Genomic DNA, 23,549 nt, shown 5'->3' on the forward strand with positions numbered 1-23,549 from the left:
CTCAGTTTTTAACTTCATAGCTTACTCTATATGATTTCTGCCTCTTTTGTTTTTTTCATTTTTTCATTCCATCATCATCAGTAGGAAAATGGGTGGAAACCCTTATGGCATGGGAAATAAAGCCACAAAGAGAAAAGCAAGTATTGCTTGTTTATCTTATAGACAGAATCAATTTCACAGAGGAATTATGACACTGGAGAAATGTTCTGTCAGAGGACCCAGGTTTGGTCCTCAGTACCCACAGTTTCAGAGGATCTGATGCCTGTGGGCACCTCGCATGCATGTGGTGCAGCCAAATTCTCATACACAGAAAATAAATCTAAAGACACAGTTTAGAACAGAAAGTAGCCAAACTAGAGTCACCAGGGATATTAAGAGTGAGTGTGAATTAGCAAAGTTTAAGACTGCCTGTATTAAAATGACCTATGGACCCATTATTGTGGATGCTAACTAAAGGAAGAATTATGATTTAGATATTCATTGTTTAGTGGATTTTAAGTGAGCATAAAATATATAACCATCTCATTAAATATAATTCATATACTTATAAATTATGCTTGTCTTAAAAAATACCTTTTTTGGTTTTTTGAGACAGGATTTCTCTGTGTGTTCTTGGCTGTTCTGAACTTGATTGGCAGACCAGGCTGGGTTCAAACTTACATACATATATTTTACTCTGCCTCCCAGGTGCTGGGATTAAAGGTGTGCACCATCACACCCAGCCAAAAAAGTACAGTTTAAACTAGACATTCAGTTGTATTTTATGTGAGTGGGTGTTTTGCTTGCCTGTGTTTGTGCATTGTGTATCCTCAAGAGTCCAGTAGAGGGCACCTAGTCCCCCACAGCTAGAGTTACGTTTGTGAGATGCCACATGGGTACTGGGAACTGAGCTTTGGTCCCTGGCAAAGCTGTGAGTGCTTTAACCACTTAGCCATCTCTCTCTCATGCACACGTGTTCTCCAGAAAAATACGTATTTTTCTACTTTAATTTTAGCTTTTTGTTGTTGTTATTTTTGTGGTAGGGTCTTGCTGTATAGTCTAACCTGGCTTTGAACTTTTTACCCTTCTGCCTCAACCTCTAAAATGATGGGATTATGGCTATGTTCTGTCTACTTGTAGATATTTTAGACAGAAGTGCTTAACATTTCATTTAGAACACAACTATGAGTGAATTATATTTTCTTAGTTGTGTTAATAATGGTTATCTGTTTGAAATTCAGGCAGAAAGTTTAAATGAAAAGTTGCAAAATGCCAAAGAACAGCTTCGAGAAAAGGAGTTTATGATGCTCCAGAATGAACAGGAGATATCACAACTGAAGAAGGAAATAGAAAGAACCCAGCAGAGGATGAAAGAAATGGAAAGTGTAAGTGAAGTGTTCTCCACACTGGGAAGTAATGCAATGACTGTGCTTCAACACCTTGATTTGAATCAGACACTGCACTCTCAGTATTTTGTTCTTTTTTTTTTTTTTTTTTTCAGAGCTGGGGACCGAACCCAGGCCTTGCGCTTGCTAGGCAAGCGCTCTACCACTGAGCCAAATCCCCAACCCCTCAGTGTTTTAAAACTAATTCTTTGTGTCTATTAGTCCTTTTGACTTTTAAAATTTTTGATTATTCTGGCTTTGATATGGGCAAGGACATAGTAAATCCACAGTACATACTTTTGTATCAGTTGAATACTTATTCAGTATAAATATGCTGTGCAGTAGAATTGGAGATACAGAACTAACAAGTTAAAGGAACTTGAACTTCACCCAGAAGCTGAAAAATAAAAACAGCATTATTTCAACTACATGCACAGTGTTGCCAGAGGAACATAGTGATTTGATGACTTTATATTAGTTTCATGTATATCAACTGTCGAATCTATTCAACACCCGGTCTTTTTAAAAATATGGATTTGTTTCTGTGAGCTCTAATACACGTAACTTTTTTCATTGTCAAAAACTCAATTGTTATAATATCACAGTAATTATTAGGTTAGATTATGTCTCTCCCTATAGAATTTAGGGTGGACACTTTGTCTCCTTTTTCATTCCTGTGTACTAAACACCCAGAACTGTCTATTATTATATAGTAAGCATAAGTTAGCATTTATTGAGTTAATTATAAACATAACCTAAGCAGAGTCTGTAAGAGCAAATTTGGAAATGATTAATGCTCTTGTCATGTTTGTTCCTTACCAGTGAACTCCTAAAAAGTATCTGCGTAGGTAATTGTACTCATTTATATCCTGGGCCTCCATGCCCAATACCAGGGCCCAGGTACTGGCTTTTTTCCTTTGACCTGCCTTGTTGTGCTGAATTCGAACTGACTTTGCATTGGGGTTTTTTTTCCCCTAAGGAGCAGTACAAATTGATTATCCAAAAGGTTTTTAGGTAGTATTTTGAGTTTCTGAATGAATTCTGTTTCATATTTATCATATATGTATCTCTCTGAAGATAATTTATAGACTATTTTTTTTTTTCTTTTTCTTTTTTTCGGAGCTGGGGACCGAACCCAGGGCCTTGTGCTTGCTAGGCAAGCGCTCTACCACTGAGCTAAATCCCCAACCCCTAGACTATTTTTTAATAAGTTTACCAAACACTTTTACAGTTTGGAACTTTCTACCTCTGTCAAATTAAAACTCACAAAATTGTTTGCTTTTTTATTTTTTAAGTATTCTGGATTTTGGATTTCCAGATAAGAAATGCTTAACCTGTCCTTTGCTAGGAATTTAAATGATTAATTTAATAATTTCAGAGAGAGTAATAGCTGGAGTGACAAGTTTCACCTTCATAGAGAATTCACCACCCAGCTGTGTAGACTAATTGTGAATTTTAATTCCATATTCTATGCCAATATTTATCTGTCTGTCTATCATCTGTCTGTCTGTCTATCTATCTATCTACCATCTGTCTGCCTATGTATCTATCATCTGTCTACCTATCATATCTACCATTTGTCTATCATCTGTCTGTCTGTCTGTCTATCTGTCTGTCTACCTACCTATCTACCTGCCCACCTACCTTAAGAGTATGCACTCATGTATGTAAAGCCTGAAAACAACCTTGGGTGTTATTCCTCAAGAAGTCATTTCTCAGGATGCTCAAGGATCCTTGTTGGTGGTGGTTGTTGTTGTTTGTTTTTTTTGATTGTTTTTTTTTTTGACAAGTTCTTACATAGCCCAGACTAGTTTTGAAGTCCCTGTGTAGTAAAAGATGTCCTTAAACTCTCGTCCTGATTCCTCCTCCCCCCAAACCCTAGGATTGCATTGTGTACTCTACCATGCTTGGTTTAATATGCTGAGGAGAGAACCAAGACTTGTAAGAATGCTAGTCAAGCTCCCTACCACATGAGCTGCACACTCACCTCCTGTCACCTTGTTTCTGTGAGACCCAGTTGCTTTGGATAATCAAATGTTAAGATTTTGGGTATTTCTGTGTGTGTGTTTTTCTGGCCGTAGTATTTGGTATAGTTTCAGAAATGTTATATATACCATCTATTTTATGATAAAGGGTTATATAACTTACATATATTAAAGTCATGCAGCATATTTCAGTAAGAGTTTCTAAGCTGGTAACATATATCTCTATTCTGGAGACTCAGAAAGAAGGATCTCTGGTTGAAGGTTAGCCCAGACTGCTCTATGTCTTTTAAGGTAGCCTGGGCAAGATCCCCCACTAAGACATATGAGTAAATGAAGTTCTTCCAGTGAGTGTACATGCTAGCTAATCAGGAGATGGCTCAGCGGTTAAGAGCACTGACTGCTCTTCCCGAGGTCCTGAGTTCAAATCCCAGCAGCCACATGGTGGCTCACAACCATCTGTTATGGGATCTGATGCCCTCTTCTGGTGTGTCTGAGGACAGCTAGCAACAGTGTACTCATATAACTAAAATCTTTAAAAAAAAAAATGCTAGCTAATCAGAATGGTGAGACGGGAAGACTACAGTTTGAGACAAGTCTGGGTAACTGTCTCACAAATACCGTTTTTAAAAAGCAGTTGGGGAAGTCTCTCAGTGGCAGAGTAGCAGTTGGGATGTCTCTCGGTGGCAGAGTACTTGCTCAGTGTGTTGAGGCCCTGGACTTAATCCCTAGAGTGAAAAAAGTTCCCACTTTGTTAGAGATTTGTCATTTTATTATGATTAATGCTTTTTAAAATATTAACTCGTTGCATGTAATTTTAAAAACTTGCTGCCGCCTTCCCGGGAGCTTAGCCTGCACCCTGACCTCTCCCAAACTTCGCCAAGCCACGAACTACTTCCCCGGCTTCTCTCTTTCTCTGCTCACCTTTGCTCCTCAGATGAAAAACACTCTAGACAGCTTTATTATTTTAGAATTTTCCAGATAGCACAATTGCTGGACACTGAATCTCCTGGCCTAACCTTATCAGCTAGCTTACAGCAGCCAGCCTCGTTGGTGGCAGGGGCCTGGTTCTAGCTTCCCCAAGATCTTACAGGGTTGTCTCATGCTTCTCCTTCCAAAGCCTGGCCAAAAAGATCCCGCCCATTCCCTGGGTCTCTTTTTCCTTCTCCTGGGATCCAGAAGTCCCATCTGTTCCTTCCATCCAGCAATTGGCTACAGGCCTTCTTTATTGACACAATCAAGAACTAATTAGGGAATCAGCACCACTCCCTTCATTAACTTAGATTGGTACATGCACATTTTATTGTAGATTTCATAAAGACATAATACTTTTAGGGGAATTCTTTTAATAAAAACAAGTAAATCTTAAGTGTATATTTTATAACTATAAATTTCATTATGAAACCCACAAATATCTTGTGCTTTTAAGGTTATGAAAGAACAGGAAGAGTACATTGCCACCCAGTACAAGGAGGTCATTGATTTGGGGCAAGAATTGAGGCTAACCCAGGAGCAGATGCAGAGCACTCATTCAGAACTGGTGGAGACCCGTCGCCAAGAAGTCCAAGCACAGAGAGAAGTAGAAAGGCTCACTGGTGAACTGGAGGATGTAAAGCAACTCTCTAGAGAGAAGGTAAACCCATTCTATATTACTGAAGCATTTTAAAATTTTAATTCCTTTTTAAAAGAAGGAAGACAATAATGCTCATCACTAAACCACCAGTTTGAGCCTTTTTACTTTGTACTGTGTGGTCTACAGTTTGAATGTTCTTTTTTAAGTGATCACGCGATTATTGTAATATGTGGAATCTTGGAGCAAAAAGAGACTAGTAGGAAAGAAGGGGTGCCTGGGGAAGGGGAAGTAGAAGTGAGAGAATGTAATTGGTTGGGTGTATTTGGCACAATACATACTAGAAACTATTTACATATAAATTGTTTTGACATTTTATTAATTCAGAGACTTTTCTAACTTTAAACTCTAACATTACTGTGGTGGTTCGAATATGCTTGGTTCAGCTAGTGGCACTAGGAGGTGTAGCCTTGGACTGGGTGTGGTCCAATGTAGCAAGTATGTCATCGTGGTCATGGGCTTTGAGCCCCTCCTCCTAGCTGCCTGGAAGTCAGTCTTCTCCTGACTGCCTTTGATCAAGATGTAGAACTAACTCTCAGGTCAGCTGCTTCTCTATGGTCATGCCTGCATGCTGTCATGCTTCCTGCTATGATGACAAGGACCTAACCTCTGAGACTGTAAGCCAGCCCCAATTAAATGTTGTCCTTTATAAGAGTTGCCTTGTCATGGTGTTTCTTCACAGAAGTAAAACCCTAACTAAGTCAAATACCACAACAGCAATAAAATAGAAGTATATATTTGATATAATTACTCTGTAGTAAACCATCTTGATTTTTTATGAAGAATGTTTTCTAGTTCCCACTACAGTTGTCTCAGTTACTTTTCAGTCTCTATGAACATACATCATGATGTGTTTCATGTCACCAGACTGTCCACGTAAAAATGGTTAAAATAGTAAAACCAGGTGTGGTAGTCCACATCTATAATCCCAGCACATAGTCATCCAAAGAGTGGGAAGTTCTAGTTTGAGGCTAACCTGTGCTACATTGTGGGATACTATTTAAAAATAGTCACTTTCATGTTAGGTACATGTTGCTACAATTTTTTTTTTTTTTTTTTTCCGGAGCTGGGGACCGAACCCAGGGCCTTGCGCTTCCTAGGCAAGCGCTCTAACCACTGAGCTAAATCCCCAACCCCTTTAAATGAGGATTTTTTTTTTTTTTGCTACAATTTTTTAAATAAAAGGTTAATAGTATTGTGTTGTGGTAAAAATAAAAAAGTGGTGGAACCAGTTCCTGCACATACCTTGGCAGTCGCTAGTTCAGGCTCCAACTGGCCATTGGAACTAGTGCTAATTCATCTCTGGTTAGTGTCTCTCCCGTCGGCTCTCTGCTAGCCACTAACTCTCTGGTTCTAGCTACCCAGTAAAGTCAAGACTCAACAACAAACTAACCCAACAATCAGATTTACATGTTAGATTCTCAATCCACAATACATCTACCCAATAAACTTACAATCAATTGATAAGGATATACACTGCCCACCTAAATAAGACATAATTTGCCCATCTAGACAACACAAAATCCTGTACACATCCATCCCTTAAGAATAGTCATAACAACCTGTAATATATGCAGAGAGGAATCTTAGTATCTGCCCCCATGTTCTCTTAGCTGCCTCTTCCTTGCCCCGGTCTTCTCTGCCTCTCTAAAGCTTTTCTCCCACCCATCTTTTCTCTTCCAATGACAGGTTTCATTCTATCCTGTACCTGCCTTCATCTGCATGACGACATCAACCTACAGTATTATACTTAGGTTTTAAATTCTTTATAATATTTTATAATAAAAATCCTTTAAAAATGAAGTCTGGTCCTACTAGTTCTTAATAAATTGAGTTATATAGCACTTTAGATGTTCAAGTGTTTGAGCCATCTTCTAAATTAAAAACTGTCAAAATTTCTAACTTTTATAAAAACTTCATTTCAGAAGCTTTATGATAGTAAAGTACTATTAAAAATCAAGAGTATTAATAAAAAATGTATTCTTTCAGAAGTTAGTAAATTCTTTAAAGAGAATTTAGGTGGATTTTCCTTTAATTATTTAGACCTTGAGAAAAAATTTTATTTTTAATTTGGAAGTTCTTGTTTCTTTTCTGCTTTCTCTTACACTTAATAATTCATCATAGAAATGTAGTAAAAACAATTTTACCTTTAGTTTTTGTTAGGCTTAGCTGTATTTTTATTCATTTTTCTGGATTATTAGAGCAATTAAGAATATGTAGGAATATTTATTAGCAATATAACAGATACTGGGATGTTTACTTAAAAAAGGGAAGGTGTCTACTTTTATCTCATTTATGTTCTTCATTGATAATGTCTGAGTTTAGTATAATTGCTTTTATTTGATAAACTAAGATCACTTAATTTCAAAGTGAGTTTAAATAGGAGATTACTTAAAATGCAAGTTTTAAAATGTTACATTTTATCCCAAACTAATTATAGATTCATGTTTGTCTTTTGGTTTGGGTCAGACCTGGATTTTTTTATGAATAATCTGTAGAATTTTATTTAGTTTTTTTTACATAGGTCATACTTGTAGTTCCTCAACTCACATGAATGGCCAGGTCCTCCCCTGAAGACCGCCAACCACCAGATTCGACCCATGGAACAGTAATTGCCTTAATGGCTGACCCAGCCCTTGCCACACAGAGAACAAAGCTCAAATTCTGGTCCTAAAGTCCTGCCAATTCCTGCCTTTGAAATCTTTACCCTGGAAAGCTTCTCCCACCACCACATCCATGATTAAGGTCTTCATTTAAGGTCACAAAGTCTGTCTGCTCAGTCCTCTGCTGCTTCTTCCCCAAGCAGAGGCAACCACCCTCCTGGGTATTTTCCTCCCAATAAATCTGTTGCCTGAGGTCTGCTATCTGTTGTGACTGTGGTATTCTCGGCTCCCGACCACCAGGATTCCTTTCTCCTCAGAGCTGTAATACAATACTCATAGACCATTCTCTAGTTACTTTAGTTTTTTTTTTCAATTAGAGGGAGAATTAAAATAATAGAATATTTTGTTTTATTGTTATTGTTGGGGCAATGCATCTGTCATTTCCCAAGTAGTTTTTATTAGTTTTGACTGATTCTGAATGGGTAGCAGATGTTTGTGACTCTTGTTTGAGTTGTTTCAAAACTTTTAACTTAGTTCTTACTTTAAAATATTTCCATGCATATTTCATTTGTGTTTCCTCTTATCCATGAGAAATGTACATTTCAAAGACCTTTAGTAGATGTATGCTGAGCTCTACACACATATACTGTACTCTTTGAGATGGGCCTTCTGGGCCATTATTAAGTCAAAGGAGGGTTCCTGGAACACAGTTATTATCATAGTAGCTATGCTGGACAAACAGGTGATTCATGCTGTGGGGACTGAACAAGAGATACAAGATTTCATCATGCTGCTCATCATAGGCCACAATTTTAAAACTATAAATTGTTTATTTCTGTAATTTCACATTTATTATCTTTGGACTGCGGTTGACTGCAGGTTGCTGAAACTGCAGAAAGTAAAGCAACAGAACAAACGTCTTTCACTCAAGGGGAGACCACTGCATGTAGTAAAGTCTCGTAATTAAAATCATAACCACAACTCGCATTAATACACTGAGTAGGTCTGAATAGAAATATAAATCAGGCTGGACAGATGGTTCAGCAGTTAAAAGCACTGCCTACTTGGCTGCTCTTTAGAGGTCCTGGCTTTAATTCCCAGCATCAACATGGTGGCTAACAACTATCTGTCTCACAACTATCTGAGCTCTGGTTCCAGGGGATCCAACACTCTGTTTTGGCGTGTGTGGGTACCAGGCACAAAAATTGTACATATGCATATGTGTGCGTGTATGTATGTATACATATTCAGAAAAAAACTCCTACAGATTAAAAAAATACAAATCATTCTTATAAAAGTAAATAATTTATATGGTGAGAAAAAAATGCACAGACACACCTGAGAGCAGGTTCTTATCTGCCAAAGTGGAGATAATTATTTGCCAAGATTCAGCATTTTATGTTATTTTGTTTCAAGGAAGGATTGACTCATCCACTTGTGTAGAATATAATGTACTTCTTTTGATCATCTCTGACATGTCTCTAATCAAAAGTGTACTGTATATAAGAAAGTGTTTTACATAGAGACTAGCTTGTTTCCATTCAGGTACTGAGCTGATGTAGCTGTGATAAACTAAATAAACTAGCTACATTACTTTTATTTAATGTGTCATTTTTAAGGAAGCTCATGGAAATCGTTTGGCTGAAGAACTAGGGGCTTCTCAAGTACGTGAAGCTCATTTAGAAGCAAGAATGCAAGCAGAAATAAAGAAATTATCCTCAGAAGTAGAATCTCTGAAAGAAGCTTATCATATGGAGGTAAAGAAAAATTAAATTTGTATCAGTAGTCCCCACTACTGACTTACTAGGATGAAAGTATGAGTCTTGTTTTTGAAGTGTTCATTGTAATCTTTAATGCAATTGTAGTGTAATTATGATACATTGCGATCTTCATTTTAAGGTAAATATATTCCCTACCCTTATTGTTCTTGTACTTAAAAGGCTGTTGTGCTCTAGAGATAAGAGGTCTAGTTCCTGAGGCCAAATTCTGTTTCATATCTAAATAATTTAATAAGTTATTTAACCTCTCCAAGATGTATATAATGATAATAGTTATCTCATAGGACTGTCATTAGGAATCAATTAATTACTATGTGTGAAGTTCTGAGATTAAAGACTGACTCAATATAATTGATCGTAGAACTTGCTTACATATTATAGATATAAACCATTTTATGTGATGTGAAAATACAGTACTTGGTAATTTTTAACATCTGTTCTGATAGCTAGAGAAGCAACACTATAGCCATTTTATCAATATATTCTGAACCTTTATTAAAATGAACAATATTACTAACTAGAATGTTTTTCTTCTTTTAAAACATTTGAAAATATTACCCAAAATCATTGTTCTAAATAATATGAGTTTGGTGCTAAGAAAGCATTTTTATTTTCTGTAAAACAAAGGCTAAAAAGGCATTTATTTGAATTACACCTTTTCCCTTAGGAACAGTGTTTCACTGTGTAACTCTGTCTATTGTGGAACTCTCTGTGAAGACCAGGCAGGCCTCAAACTCACAGAGATCCACTTGTCTCTGCCTGCTGAGTGCTGGGATTGAAGATGTGTGCTACTATTCCTACCTTTGCATTAAACTCTTATTGAAAGTTTAGTAACCATTTGTGAGGCACTGGGAATGGGGAAAGGGGACTTGTAACTGTGTCTTATTTAAATACATTTATATTCAGATCTCTTTAAAACATAGTGTCTGCAAATGAAACACATTTTCAAGCTGAATCCATATGTTTTGTAATCCTTAGGGCAACTATTGTCCATCTCAATATTTGTCATTAACTGTTCATATTTTCTAATCTGTTGTCTACAGTTACCCATCTTAAGCTATTAATTGTATAAATTAGCTAAAATTAATTATATGCAGATAGTTCATAATTTTTTTAAATGGTTCTAGGAGCTGGAGCTCAGCTAGAATGATGCTCTTGTAGAGGATTCAGGTTCATTTCACAGCATCCACATACAGCAGCTCACCACCACTGACTGTAACAACAGTTCCAAGGGGATCTGATATGCTCTTCTGACCTCCATGGGTACCAGGCCTACATGCAGCAAAATACTCATACACATAAACTTAGAAAATAAAGTAGTCTTTAAGGTTGGAGAGATAACTCAGCAGTTAAGAGCCTAGTTGACCTTCCAGGACCCAGATTTGATTCCCAGCACCTATATTAGTGGTTGACAACTACCTATAACTCTAGCTCTAGCATGTCTATGCCTCTGGTGTATTTACTGTCTTAAACACACACACACACACACACACACACACACAATTAAAAATAAATATTTTTAAAAGATGTTTTAGTGTTTTTAGTAAATGGGGACGTTTTAAATATTACAAAATATATAATTTAGATAAAATAGTTTTCCTTTTTTTTTTTTTTTTTTTTTTTTTTGATTTTTTTGTATTTGGGGACAAAATCTGGGGTCTTGCGGTTCCTAGGTAAGCCCTCTACCACTGAGCTAAATCCCCAGCCCCAATAGTTTTCCTTTTGATTGTTAACAAAAATTTATTTTTAAAGTGTGTCTATTGTTTCTACATACAATGAGGGGGCTGAGCCAGGCACACTTGCACATGCCTTTAATCTCAGCATTTGAGAGAAACAGAGGTTAAAGGTCATCCTTGGCTATACAGCAAGGCCCTGAAACCAGATTGGGCTACATGAGACCGTGTCTTTAAAAACCCTAAAAAATAAGTAAATATATAATTCAAACAAGAAGATACAGCATTATAGGTACAGTTTAAAAAGAAATTTTCAGTTTTTATTTTAATTTTATGTATATGGGTGTTTTGCCTGAATATCTGTGTCCCACATGTGTGCAGTGCATGAGGATGCCAGAAGAGGGTGTTGAATGCCTTGTGTGGTGGTTTGAATAGAAGTGGCTTCCCTAGTCTAGTCTACAGAGTGAGTTAGGTCAGCCAAAGCTACACAGAGAAACCCTGTCATGAAAAACAAACAAACAAACAAACCCAAACCAAACAAAAGGTCCCCATCAGTCAGTAGGGAGTAGCACTATTAGGAGGTGTAGCCTTGTTCAAGCCTGGCCAGTCTATCATAGTCTCTTCCTGCTCCTTGCAGATCAGAATACAGAGCAAGGGGAACACTCCTTCTTTACTGTTGGCAGTGCAAACTTGTATAGCCACTTTGGAAATCAGTGTGGTTGTTTCTCAGAAAACTGGGAATCTACTGCAAAACCCAGCTATACCACTCCTAGACATAGACGCTAAGGACACTTGCTCATCTGTGTTCATAGCACCTCATTCTTGGTAGCCAGAAACCAGAAACAACCTAGATGTCAGTCAACTAAATAATGGATAACGAAAATGTGATATATTTGCACAATAAAGTATTACTCAGCTGATATAAAATGTGATATAAAATGTGATATATTACTCAGCTGACATAAAAAATGACATCATGAGGTTTGCAGGCATGGTCAAATTCCTGCAGGTACCACCCAGAGGGATGATGAGCCTTTCTCTGGCCACATCTATGCCAGAAGCCATCAACTGAGGAAAGCCATGATGTGGCTGGAGAGGGGTACGGCCAATTTTCCTATGCCCACACTACAGCCTGAATCATGGAGTAGGGCCAGCTTTCTTTTGTTCACTCCACTGCCTGCCTAAATGTGCTGTGACTCGGTGAGGGGCAGGACCAGCTCTCCTGTATGCACATGTATCAACATGGCTTTAGTGGCAGCCCACATCGTGGACATCCACAAGGGCTGTAGTGCTAACATAGGCTGTAGACATCAACATGGTCCTTGGCTGTATCAGGACCACTGACCCAGTCATGGCCTCAGCAGCTTCACAGACTGGACCTTGATATGGCCTTAGGTGGTGACACATGCCATTCACTTCAGGATAGCCTAATGGGAGGCAGGTTTGGGGGCTGAATCTGTATGTGCATGAGCTCGAGGCTGTTGTATACAATTCTGTGGGCCCTGCTGAGTGATGACAGCATCTCGGCCTCAGCCTCTCATCCTGTCACGGCCATCAAGTCTCCAGCTCCCCAGCTCTGCCTGCTCCTCCGCACACACTGCTCAGCTTTTCTCTTCCCTACCTCTCTGTCACTATGTGTGCCTTGTAGTACCTCCAACCCACAGCACAAGGCCTGCCCGGATGGCATCCTCAATATTATCTATTTTAATTTGTTCCCTGCTGCTCAACACCAACATTATGACTCGATGCCAGAGATGTCCCACATCTCTACTTTCTTTTTTCTCTTTTTCTTTCTTCTTTTTTTATGCATCTGTTTTTTGTTTTTGTGTTGCTTTTTGCTGTTGTTTGGGTTTTTCTTCTTTTTGAGACAGAGCCTCTCTGCATAAGCCCTGTCCTGGAACTCACCATATAGACCACGTTGTTGTGAAACTTGAAGAGGTCCACCTGCCTTTGCCCTGGAGTGCCAGGATTAAACATGCACTACCACACCCAGCTATGAGAGTATTTCTTTATTTTACATGCACAGTCATTTCTTGTATTTCTCCAGTTGTCTCAGAAGTTTCTTTTAAATTTACTTAATATAATTCTGAATCCAAGTATGATATATAGCTATTAAGTGAATGTAAGAGTGTGTTCTTTTCTTTTTTTCTGTGAGTATTGCATGTAGTGTGAAATCAGATGTATATAGCTATACACGTAGTCTCTTTTAAGGAAAAATAATAGTAGCAGGTATTAGAATATTGTTGGAAACAACTCCATCCAGTTTTCTTTTTATAATTTTGGATTATAAAGATGATTTCACATCAAGAGAACCATACAAAGTGGAAGATTTCTGCCGACTCTCAAAAGACTTCTGTTCAACAACTAAATGAACAGCTAGAAAAAGCAAAACAAGAATTAGAAGAAGCTCAGGATACTGTGAGCAATTTGCATCAACAAGTCCAAGACAGGAATGAAGTCATTGAAGCTGCAAATGAAGCATTACTTATTAAAGTAAGTAAACAGATAAAGTAATGAAACACATTTATGAAAAAATGTATTTTCCTTTTCTTATTTATAGAAGTTTTCATGACAGATTATTGACTTGAAATAAAATACATCTTTATTAGAAAAGAAATATGAGACATAATAAAGCATTACCATAAAATATATGTTTAAATATAAATTCTTCTATCTATAATATTTACTCTTAGGTTTTATATTTGATGTGCCTTAAAAAAAGTTGAAGCTTTTTCAAAATCAACAAATATACTTTGAAAATTATAAGGTAAAAATATTAGATTATATTCAAGACTTTTTTTTTTTTTTTTTTTTTTTTTTTTTTTTTTTTTTTTTTCGGAGCTGGGGACCAAACCCAGGGCCTTGCGCTTGCTAGGCAAGCGCTCTACCACTGAGCTAAATCCCCAACCCCTCAAGACTTTTTCTTAACTGGATTTAAATGTATATGGTTTTTAAATGGCTTAGGGTGTCTGTTCATCTGTTTTGATTATAGCAGTTTGTGTGGCGTTTGAAATTAACAGTATGGATGCATAAATCCTCATTTAAAACTGCTAATACGTAAGGTAAAGTTATCAGTGAAGACCTTTAAAAAGAACCGAGTGGTAGCAAGAGAGAAGTCATTCAAAAAAATAAAATCAACTAGTACCCTCTCCATAGCTCCAGTTTTATGCTTCACTTAATAACATTCTTTCTCAGTAATAGTTTACTTTTATATTACTTATATATACAGATGAATAGACATGATCTACAGTTATTTTTAGGAGTTGGTAAAATAGGTCAGGGACTGAGTTTGTGTGTAACATACAGGATGCTCTGGATTTAGACCTCTGCATTAATAGACTATTTAGGCTAACCACTTTGTATGTGTTTGTGTGTTAAGAATGAACATCCTAGGGCTGGAGAGATGGCTCAGTTGTTAACAGCACTGACTGCTCTTCCAGAGGTCCTGAGTTCAATTCCCAGCAACCACATGGTGGCTCACAACCATCTGTAATGGGATCTGATGCCCTCTTCTGGTGTGTCTGAAGGCAGTGACAGTGAACTCACATACATAAGATAAATAAATAAATCTTTTTTTGAAAACAAAAAAAGAATGAACATACTGTCTGCATCTGTTCCCATCAGTTGGTGGATGAAGTGTCTCTGGTGACCATTGGGCTGGGCACCAATCTATGAGTATAGCAGAATATCAGTAGGAATCATTTCATTGCCCTTTTTTTTTTTTTTTTTTTTTGCCAGTCATGAATGGTTCTATACTAGGTCTCTGGGCATTCAGCCTCTAGGTCCTGGTCTTCCAGGTAGTGTCAGGGTTGGACTTCGTCTCAGGGCATGGGTCTCAAGATGGACCAGTTGACCACTTCCACATGTTCTTGACACATTTGCACAGCACATCTTGTAGGCATGACAAATTATAGGTCAAAGGTTTTATGGCTGCATTAGTATCTCAGCCCTTCCATTGGAAGTCTTGCCTAGTTATAAGATCAGGCCAGTTCAGGCTCCATGTCTCCTCATTGCTAGAAGTCTTAGATAGGGTCACCCTTATGGATTTCTGGGAGTTTCCATTGCCCTAGATTTCTAGCTTGTCCCAGAATGCTCCCTCTCTGATTACAGTTGTCTCTCCCAGTATTCTCTCCCTCCTTCCTTTCCCCACCTGATCCCTCCTGTTCCCATCACCATCCTCCAATCCAGACCCCTCAAACCCCCAGCCACCTGAGATGTTTATTCTGTTTCCCTTTACGGTGATATTCATGCATCTTCCCCCTACATCCTGAGCCTTCCTTGTTACTTAGCCTCTCTGCCCCTGTGGATTGCAGCACAATTATTCTTTACTTTAAGGTTAATAATCCACTCATAAGTGAGTACATGCCATGTTTCTCTTTCTGGGTCTAGATTACCTCACTCAGGATAATCTTTTCTAGTTCCATTCACTTGACTGCAAATTTCATGATATCATTGGTTTTTGCAGCTGAGTAATATTCCATTGTGTAAATGGACCGTGTTTTCTTTATCTACTCTTCAGGTGAAGAGTATCTAAATTGTTTCCAGTTTCTGGCAACTACAAATAAAGCTGCTATGAACATAGCTGAGGAAATGTCCTTGTGGTAGTATGGAGTGTGCTTTGGGTATATGTCCAAGAGTAGTATAGCGGATCTTGAGGTCAGTCGATTCCCAGTTTTTGAGGGAACTGTCATATTGATTTTCAAAGTGACTATACAAGTTTACACTACCACCAGCAAACAAGAAGTGTTCCCCTTGTCCCACCTCCTCGCCAGCGTTAGCTGCCACTTGTGATTTTTTCCTCCCCATTCTGACAGGCGTAAGACGGAGTCTCAGAGTTGTTTGATTTGTTTTCTCTGATGGCTGAGGATGGTGAACATTTCTTTAAGTGTCCTCAGCCATTTGAGTTTTTTCTATTGATAATTTTCTGTTTAGATCTGTACTCCTCTTTTAATTATATTATTTGTTCTTTTGCTATCTAGTTTCTTGAGTTCTTTATATATTTTGGATATTAGTCCTCAATCAGTTGTGGATTTAGTAAAAATACTTTCCCATTCCAAACACTGGCATTTTATCCAATTAGCAGTGTCCTTTGTCTTACAGAAGCTTTGGTTTCATGAGTTGCATTTATTAATGTTGATCTTAGTGTCTGTGCTATTGGTGTTCTGTTCAGGAAGTTGTCTCCTGTACCTATGAGTTCAAGACTTCCCCCACTTTCTCTTCTATGAGGTTCAGTGTATCCTGCTTTATGCTGAGATCTTTGATCTCCTTATGCAGGGTGGTAACTGTGTATTTATTTGCATTCTTCTACATGCCTACATCCAGTTAGACTAGCGTCATTTGCTGAAGATGTTTTCTCTTTTTCATTGTATGATTTTGACTTCTTTGTGAAAAATCAAGTGTCCAAGTGTGTGGATTTACTGCAGGGGCTTTGTTCGATGCCACTGATCAACCTGTATGTTCATATATGAATACTATACAGTTTTTATTACTGTTGTTCTATAGTACAGCTTAAAATCAGCCAAACAAGGAGGAGCTTGGCGAATCCTGTGGAAGAGGGGGAGGAATGATTGTAGGAGCCAGAGGGATCAAGGACACTACAAGAAAACCCACAGAATCAAGTAACCTGGGCTCACAGGGACTTTCAGAGGCTCACAAAGACTGAACAGCCAACTAGGGAGCATATATGAGACTCACCTAGGCCTCCACACATATCTAATAGCTGTGTAGCTTGGTCTTCTTGTGGGACTCCCAATAGTGGGAGCAGGGATTGTCTCTGACTCTGTTGCCTACCTTTGGGACCCTTTCCTCCTACTGGGTTGCCTTGTCCAATCTGAATAAAAGAGGAAGTGCCTGGACTTATGCAAAAAAGGAAGGAAAGAAAGAAGACAGAGAGAAAGAGAGAGAGAGAGAAAGAGAGAGAGAGAGAGAGAGAGAGAGAGATTATTGGTGCTTTTATTAAGACAATATTCCTACTGCTTGGGGTCAGTGATGACCAGCATGTATGAGATCCTAGATTGAACCCCTGGTCGAGGCAAACCAATATATATGTTTGTATATATGTGTACATACACACACACACACACACACACACACACACACACTCTGCACACTGGGTTGGTTTTTTTCTGGTGTTCTGGAAGCTTATAAAATTCACATAAAATTACAGATCTTCATTGTGAAAATTAATAACCTTCAAATTAAAATATTTTCCATTGTATCCCTATAGTTACTATTTTGCTTACTTGCTAAGTAATGTCCATGAGAACAGAGAAGGATTCATTTATATACTGTGTATGAGTGTTTTAATGGCATATCTGTATGCGCATTGTGTTCATGCAGTACTCACTAAGGCCAAAAAAGGGAACCAGAGTCCCTAGAACTTGAGTTATGTATGGATGGTTGGTTGTAAGGCGTCATGTGGATACTACACCAAATCCAGGTTTTCTGCAGGAGAAGCAAATGTTCTTATCTGCTGAACCATCTCTCTATCTGTCTAAATAGTAGCAGTTCTTAAATAAGCCATAGATAGAGAAATCTTAAAAGGGAAGTATTGTAATTAATTACTGTAGCTAATAAAATTGATATTAGTTTTTTTTTCTTTTCTTTTTTTTTTGGAGCTGGGGACCAAACCCAGGGCCTTGCGCTTGCTAGGCAAGTGCTCTACCACTGAGCTAAATCCCCAACCCCAGTGATATTAGTTTTAACACAGTAGTTGTCATAGCTTTTAAAGTCAACCTCAGCTATCTCTTTTGTAGTAATTAAAGAAGACAAAAGAGAAATAATAAAGGCATTTAATCTAAGAGCTTGGCAGGTGTAATCATAGTAATTAGACATGTGTGGACATAGTTCTGGAATATAGCTAAGTTGACAGAGTGCTTGTCTGACATGTACAAAGCCCTGATGTTGATCCATGGCACTGCATAAAACCAGATGAATGGGTATATGTCTGAAACCTTAGCACGTGGAAGGTAGAGACATGAGGCTTAGGAGTTCAAGGTTAGGGTTGGCTACTCTGTATTATTTATATTATACTTATGTTATTTTGCTTATGAAATTGAAATTATGACCAGGTATAATGATACATTTTTATAATCCCATCATTCTAAGAACTGAGGAGGGGAGTCAAACCCAAGTCTGAGGCCAGGTTAGGTTAGATTACAGAACATGCTGCCTCTGGCTCTCTCTAAAGAAATTATGTTTTTAGGTCTTGTGGTTTTTCAATAAATATCTTAAAGTTTCTTTTCCAAAATAATTCTTATTTAGGAAAGCTTTCTTATAATAAGGATATAAGCACAGATTAACCCTAGTGGTTTGAATGAGAATGTCCCACTTTGGTTCATGTTTGAAAACTTGATCTCTAGTTTATGGAACTGTTTGGGAAGGATTAGGAGGTGTGGCCTTGTTAGAGGAGTTGTATCACTGGTGGTGGGCTTTAAGGTTTCAAAAATCTCAGACCATTTTCACTTAAATTTTTCTTTCTGCCTCCTATGTGTGAATCAGAATTTAAGCTACTGGTCTAGCACCATGACTATCTACTGCTGTGCTCTGCACCATGATTGTCATAGACTCACCCTCTAAAACTGTAAGCTCCCATTAAATCCTTTCTTCTATAAATAGTCTTGGTCATGGTTATTGTGTCACAGCAGTAGAAAAGTAGCTAAAGCAGAAGTTTGTGCCAGGGAGTGTGATTGCTATAACAGGCCTGAAAATGCTGGTGGGTGGGTGGTTTGTTTGTTTTGAGAAATGTTGAAGAATTTGAGACTTTGGGCTGGAAAAGTGGTTGAACCTTATAAGCGGGTTTAACATATCATCCTAGTATGAACTTGAAAGACAGTAGTACTGATACCATTGTAGACTGTGGAGGCCCTATTCAAGAGGTTTCTAAGAGAAATAATATTGGCAATTGAGCTAGAGATCATTTTTGTGATATTTTGGCAAAGACTGTGGCTCCTCTTTGCTCTTGTCCTAAAATTCTACCTGAAGCTAATTGAAGAGTTTGAAGCTAATTCTGTTGGCAGAGATTTCAAGACAACCAGATGTTGACTTTGTTGCGTCCTTTATCAGTGACCACTCTTAATGCTGACCTACAAGAACAAGAACAAAAATGATGTAGTTTGAGGAGAAAATGAGCACCAGGAAGTTTAATGTTGGAGCCAAAATTTATATGAAAGACATAAGAAATGAAATAAAGAGATTGTTGCCTGGAGGTGAAACCCCACCCAGGTAACCCTGCAACTTGTGAAAAGGGCTTAGGAAGTATCTGTTCCCAATGAGCAACAACTCAAAGCTTATGCATATAGAACAAGGGGTGAGCCAGTTCCACCATATGGTTCTGGCTGTGAGTCATGAAGAATACAGGAATAAAGGGGTTGTGGAATCTCCCTTCAGGTTAAGGAAACCTCAGAGGCTCGGCATGTGACATGGATCCTTGCTTGGGGCCAGCATTGTGTTGGAGACACTAAGATGTTGGAGGTACTAGAGCAGAGGGATGACTGTCAGGAGGAAAGTGTGCTGCAGTTAACTAAGCTGTTAAGGGTGAAGCCATCTAAGCCTTCGACAGGATTTAGAGTTTGCCCTGTTGGATTTTGTTCTTCCTTCAGTCTAGTGTTTCCTCACCATGCCCTCATTCGTTCCTTTTAGAATGGTAATGTATTTTTCTATGCCATTGTACACTAGAAGTATAATTGCTTTTTGATTTTATAGGGAGTGCAGTTAAGAGATTGCCTTTAGTTTCAGAAGAGATTCGACTTTAAAACTGTTGAGACTGTGAGTCGTTTGAAGTTGGGCTTTTGCATTGTGCTGTGGCCATAAGCCTTTGGGGGTCAGGAAGTGGAATGCAGAGGTTTGAATAAGAATGGTCCCTATAGGCTCATATGTTTGAATATTTGATTCCAGGTTAGTGGAACTGATAGAAAGGATTAAGAGATGTGGCCATCTTGGAGGAAATAAGTCAGTGGGATTGGGCTGTGAGGTTTCAAAAGACCATGCCATTTCCAATTAGCTTCTTTCTTTGCTCATGCTTGTGGATCAGATGTAAGCGCCCAGCTACTTCTCCTGCCTGCTGCTGTAATGCTTTCCCGCCGCGATGAGAATGGACTGACCTTCTGAAATGTCAGCCCCATTGAATGCTTTCCTCTATAAACTGCCTTGGTCATGGTGCTTTGCCACAGCAATAGAAACATAACTAAGACAATCGCCAATATGTACTTACTTCTGTTATAAATTCTAAAAGTAGTCAGTCCTTTTATGTATATCCATGTTAGATTAAGATATAAGAATGAAATCTTTAACATTTAAATATTCTTTAAGGAAAGCCTGGGTTTTGTGAAATTCCTTAGCGTATTGGGAGCAATTTTCAAATAAAAATATTTAATTTTCACAAAATGCAATTATCTGTAGTAGAAGAAGGTTTGAACGACACTCATAAAATTCTCAAGAACTGTTATTGTAAAATTCTCAAGAACTGTTATTTCAAAAGTTCCCATTCTTCCAGACTGGGAGCCGGTAACAACTGGACTGGACAAAAATAAAAGTAATTTAAAAAAATAAAATTTCTCATAGTGAGACAGGCTAACAAAGATGATGTCTAAGAGTCTATGATTTTATAAGTAGTTTATTAAACAGAAATATATTGAGCATGCTCTATGTACCAATTTTTCTACAGGAATCAGAATTAACCAGATTGCAAGCCAAAATTTCTGGACATGAAAAGACAGGAGAAGCCAAGTTTCTAACAGCTCCATTTACAGCTCTAACAGAAATTGTACCTCATGTTCAAGATCCGAAGTCTGCCAAACACCCTCAGATTTCACTTCTCAAATGCAGAAAACTACGCCGCTCTATTAGTGCCAGTGATCTTAGTTTCAAAAGTCATGATAATGATGATCTCTCTGAAGAATTGCTGCAGGACTTAAAGAAAATGCAATTAGAGCATCCTTCAGCGCTAGAAAGTGATCATAAAGACCTATCTGTAACCCATTCGGAATCATATAAACCTCTCCCGTATAGCCTAGAAGATGATGGTTCTGAAAGCAATGACTTCAGTACTCTTAGTGGAATGCTGAGATACATCAACAGAGAAGTGAGACTGCTGAAAAAGCCTCCTCTGCAGGCAGCCACTGGTTTAAGTCAGGCATGTACTTTACATATCGCCAGATAAATTAATGTGTAATCTCAGCACTGAGAGACAGAAACAGGAAGATTGTTACGTTGGAAATCCTCCTCCCCCCAAAAGTTACAGTTTTTATTCAGTGAATATAATTTTATTACTTTGGGGAGAAAATCCATAGAGATTGACTTTCCCTTATCCAAAATGTTTGGGCCCAGAAGTTCCAGACTTCCTCAGATTGGGACTATTTGCATAGTAGCTTGGAGATTTCCTTAGTCAGTTTTCCTGCACAAAACATCATAATGAAGAAGCAAGTTGGGGAGGAAAGGGTTTATGCAGTTTATACTCCCACATTGCTGTTCATCACCAAAAGAAGTCAGGACTGGAACTCACACAGGGCAGGAACCTGGAGGCAGGAGCTGATGCAGAGGCCATGGAGGGGTGCTGCTTACTGGCTTGCTTCCCCTGACCTGCTCAGCTTGCTTTCTTATAGAACCCAGGACCACCAGCCCAGGGATGGCACGACCCACAATGGGCTGGGCCCTCCCCGCTTGATCACTAATTGAGAAAATGCCTTACAGCTGGGTCTCATGGAGGCATTTCCTCAAGGGAGGCTCCTTCCTCTGTGATGACTCCAGCCTGTGTCAAGTTGACACGCAAAACCCCCCACTACAGAGATATTATGAACAATTGGGTTTCTGAAACTGAAGTTTAAAATTTAGATATTATCAGCGTATAGGTGATATTTAGAGCCGTACTGCCTGGTTACACCAGTGGGATAAACTGAGATAGAAACAGTCATTTCTGCAGTGCTTTAAGCATTCAAGAAATTGAAGAATCTAGGATGGGAAATATAGCTCAGTTGGGACAGTGTCTGCCGACTGTGCCTGATGTTCTGAGTTCATACTGCATACACTAGGCATTCACCCGTGTGGGATTATATTATAATGATAATATACATGATTATTATTACTAGGATTAGAAATTTATGATTGAGTAACTTCTAGGCCATTCTGAGCTGCATGAGATATTGTCTCAAAAATAAACAAAAAACAAACAAAAGTGAACAACAAACCAACCAAACACAGATAACCTTTTTGAAAGAAGCAAGGTAGATCTCTGAGTTCTAGACCAGCCAGGACTATACAGTAAGACCCCATCTGAGAAAGAGAGAAACTGAAAGACAGGGTGGTGGGGATGGGGTAGGGATGGAGACTGAAGATTTCAATATAGTTAACTGAAAAACAAAGAAAACAAGAGAGTATAATAGTTCACAAGCCATGCTAAATACAAAACCTAAGGAGATGAGTGGTGCCTATGGTGCTAAATGAAGCAAAGAGCGATTTCGACTGCCACATGTGAGGCTGTCGACGGCCTCTGTGCGACAGCCTGTGAGCGGGAATAGGGGTGAAAGCTTGGTAAAGAGAGGCAACACCAAGATTCTATTCTGATAAACAGTAAAGAAGTAAGACAGTACTAAAGGGGTGGTCTCTGGTCGTTTTTTATTAAGAGATAAACGTTTTGTGACTTGGTAGGAATGATCCAGTAGACATGGGAAAATGGTAATTTAGCCCAGAGAACAGATAAGAGAAACATATTAAAAGTAGACTTAAAAATGATTAGAGAAGCAGAAGAGTTGGTCTTATGTAAAAGACACGGGAGCACAGTTCATTTACCTCAGTGAAAAGGAAGACCAGTTATATGGACATAAAAAGAAACAGCGGAAGGGTTTTGTGGGAGAGAAGTTTCTTTATCCATTTTCTCTTTGTGAAAAAATAAACAAGGTTATTATCTAAGTCAGGGTAAGGTAAGAGATATTTGATGTGTTTTTGTTGTTGTTTTGGTTTGGGTTGGTGTTTGTTTGTTTGTTTGTGATTTTTACAGTTTCAGAATGCAAGCCCTGGCTGGCATCCAACTCACAGAGACCTCTTCCACCTCTTAAACGCTAAGATTAAAGGCATGCACTGTGCCAGGTATTAGAGGTTTAAGAGCAAGAAAACTAGCATGCCTTTAATCCTAGCAGGGAGCAAGAAGCAGGTGGATCTCTGTGAGTTCAAGGCTAGCCTGTTTTACAGAATGAGTTTTCAAGAGAGCCAGAGCTATATAGAGAAGCCCTGTATCAGGAAAAAAAAAATAAGAAAACTACATGAAGTAGTTAACTTAAAGAGTAGAAAAGTACAAACATACCACCCTCCCAGGAAAGTTTAGTAGACTTACTAGATGGATAGCCATGTAAAATATAAATCAGCTGGTATCATCTACCTAGACGTCGACTAAGAATCTATTAGGAACTTATTAAATATTACTCATATACATCCTACTTCCAAAACCGGTAGTTTACAAAATTTGATTATGAGAAGTGACAGAATTCCTAAAAGGAAAACAGAAATAGAAAAAAAAATGAAGCAAGA

General features: G+C 38.3%; 1 protein-coding gene across 1 annotated transcript in view; it reads left to right on the plus strand.

The window, feature by feature from the left end:
* The window catches only part of Ccdc18 (coiled-coil domain containing 18), a 96,201-nt gene extending 74,718 nt beyond the window's left edge, over positions 1–21,483 (plus strand). The window contains exons 24-28 of the mRNA XM_032916522.1: positions 1,221–1,364; positions 4,776–4,979; positions 9,199–9,336; positions 13,323–13,523; positions 20,695–21,483. Of these exons, the coding sequence (XP_032772413.1) occupies positions 1,221–1,364; positions 4,776–4,979; positions 9,199–9,336; positions 13,323–13,523; positions 20,695–21,189 (1,182 nt within the window). The 3' untranslated portion in view covers positions 21,190–21,483. The remainder of the gene's footprint in view (positions 1–1,220; positions 1,365–4,775; positions 4,980–9,198; positions 9,337–13,322; positions 13,524–20,694) is intronic.
* The last annotated feature ends 2,066 nt before the right edge of the window (positions 21,484–23,549 follow it).

This window comes from Rattus rattus, chromosome 11, assembly GCF_011064425.1.
Source record: "Rattus rattus isolate New Zealand chromosome 11, Rrattus_CSIRO_v1, whole genome shotgun sequence".
Lineage (NCBI taxonomy): Eukaryota > Metazoa > Chordata > Mammalia > Rodentia > Muridae > Rattus > Rattus rattus.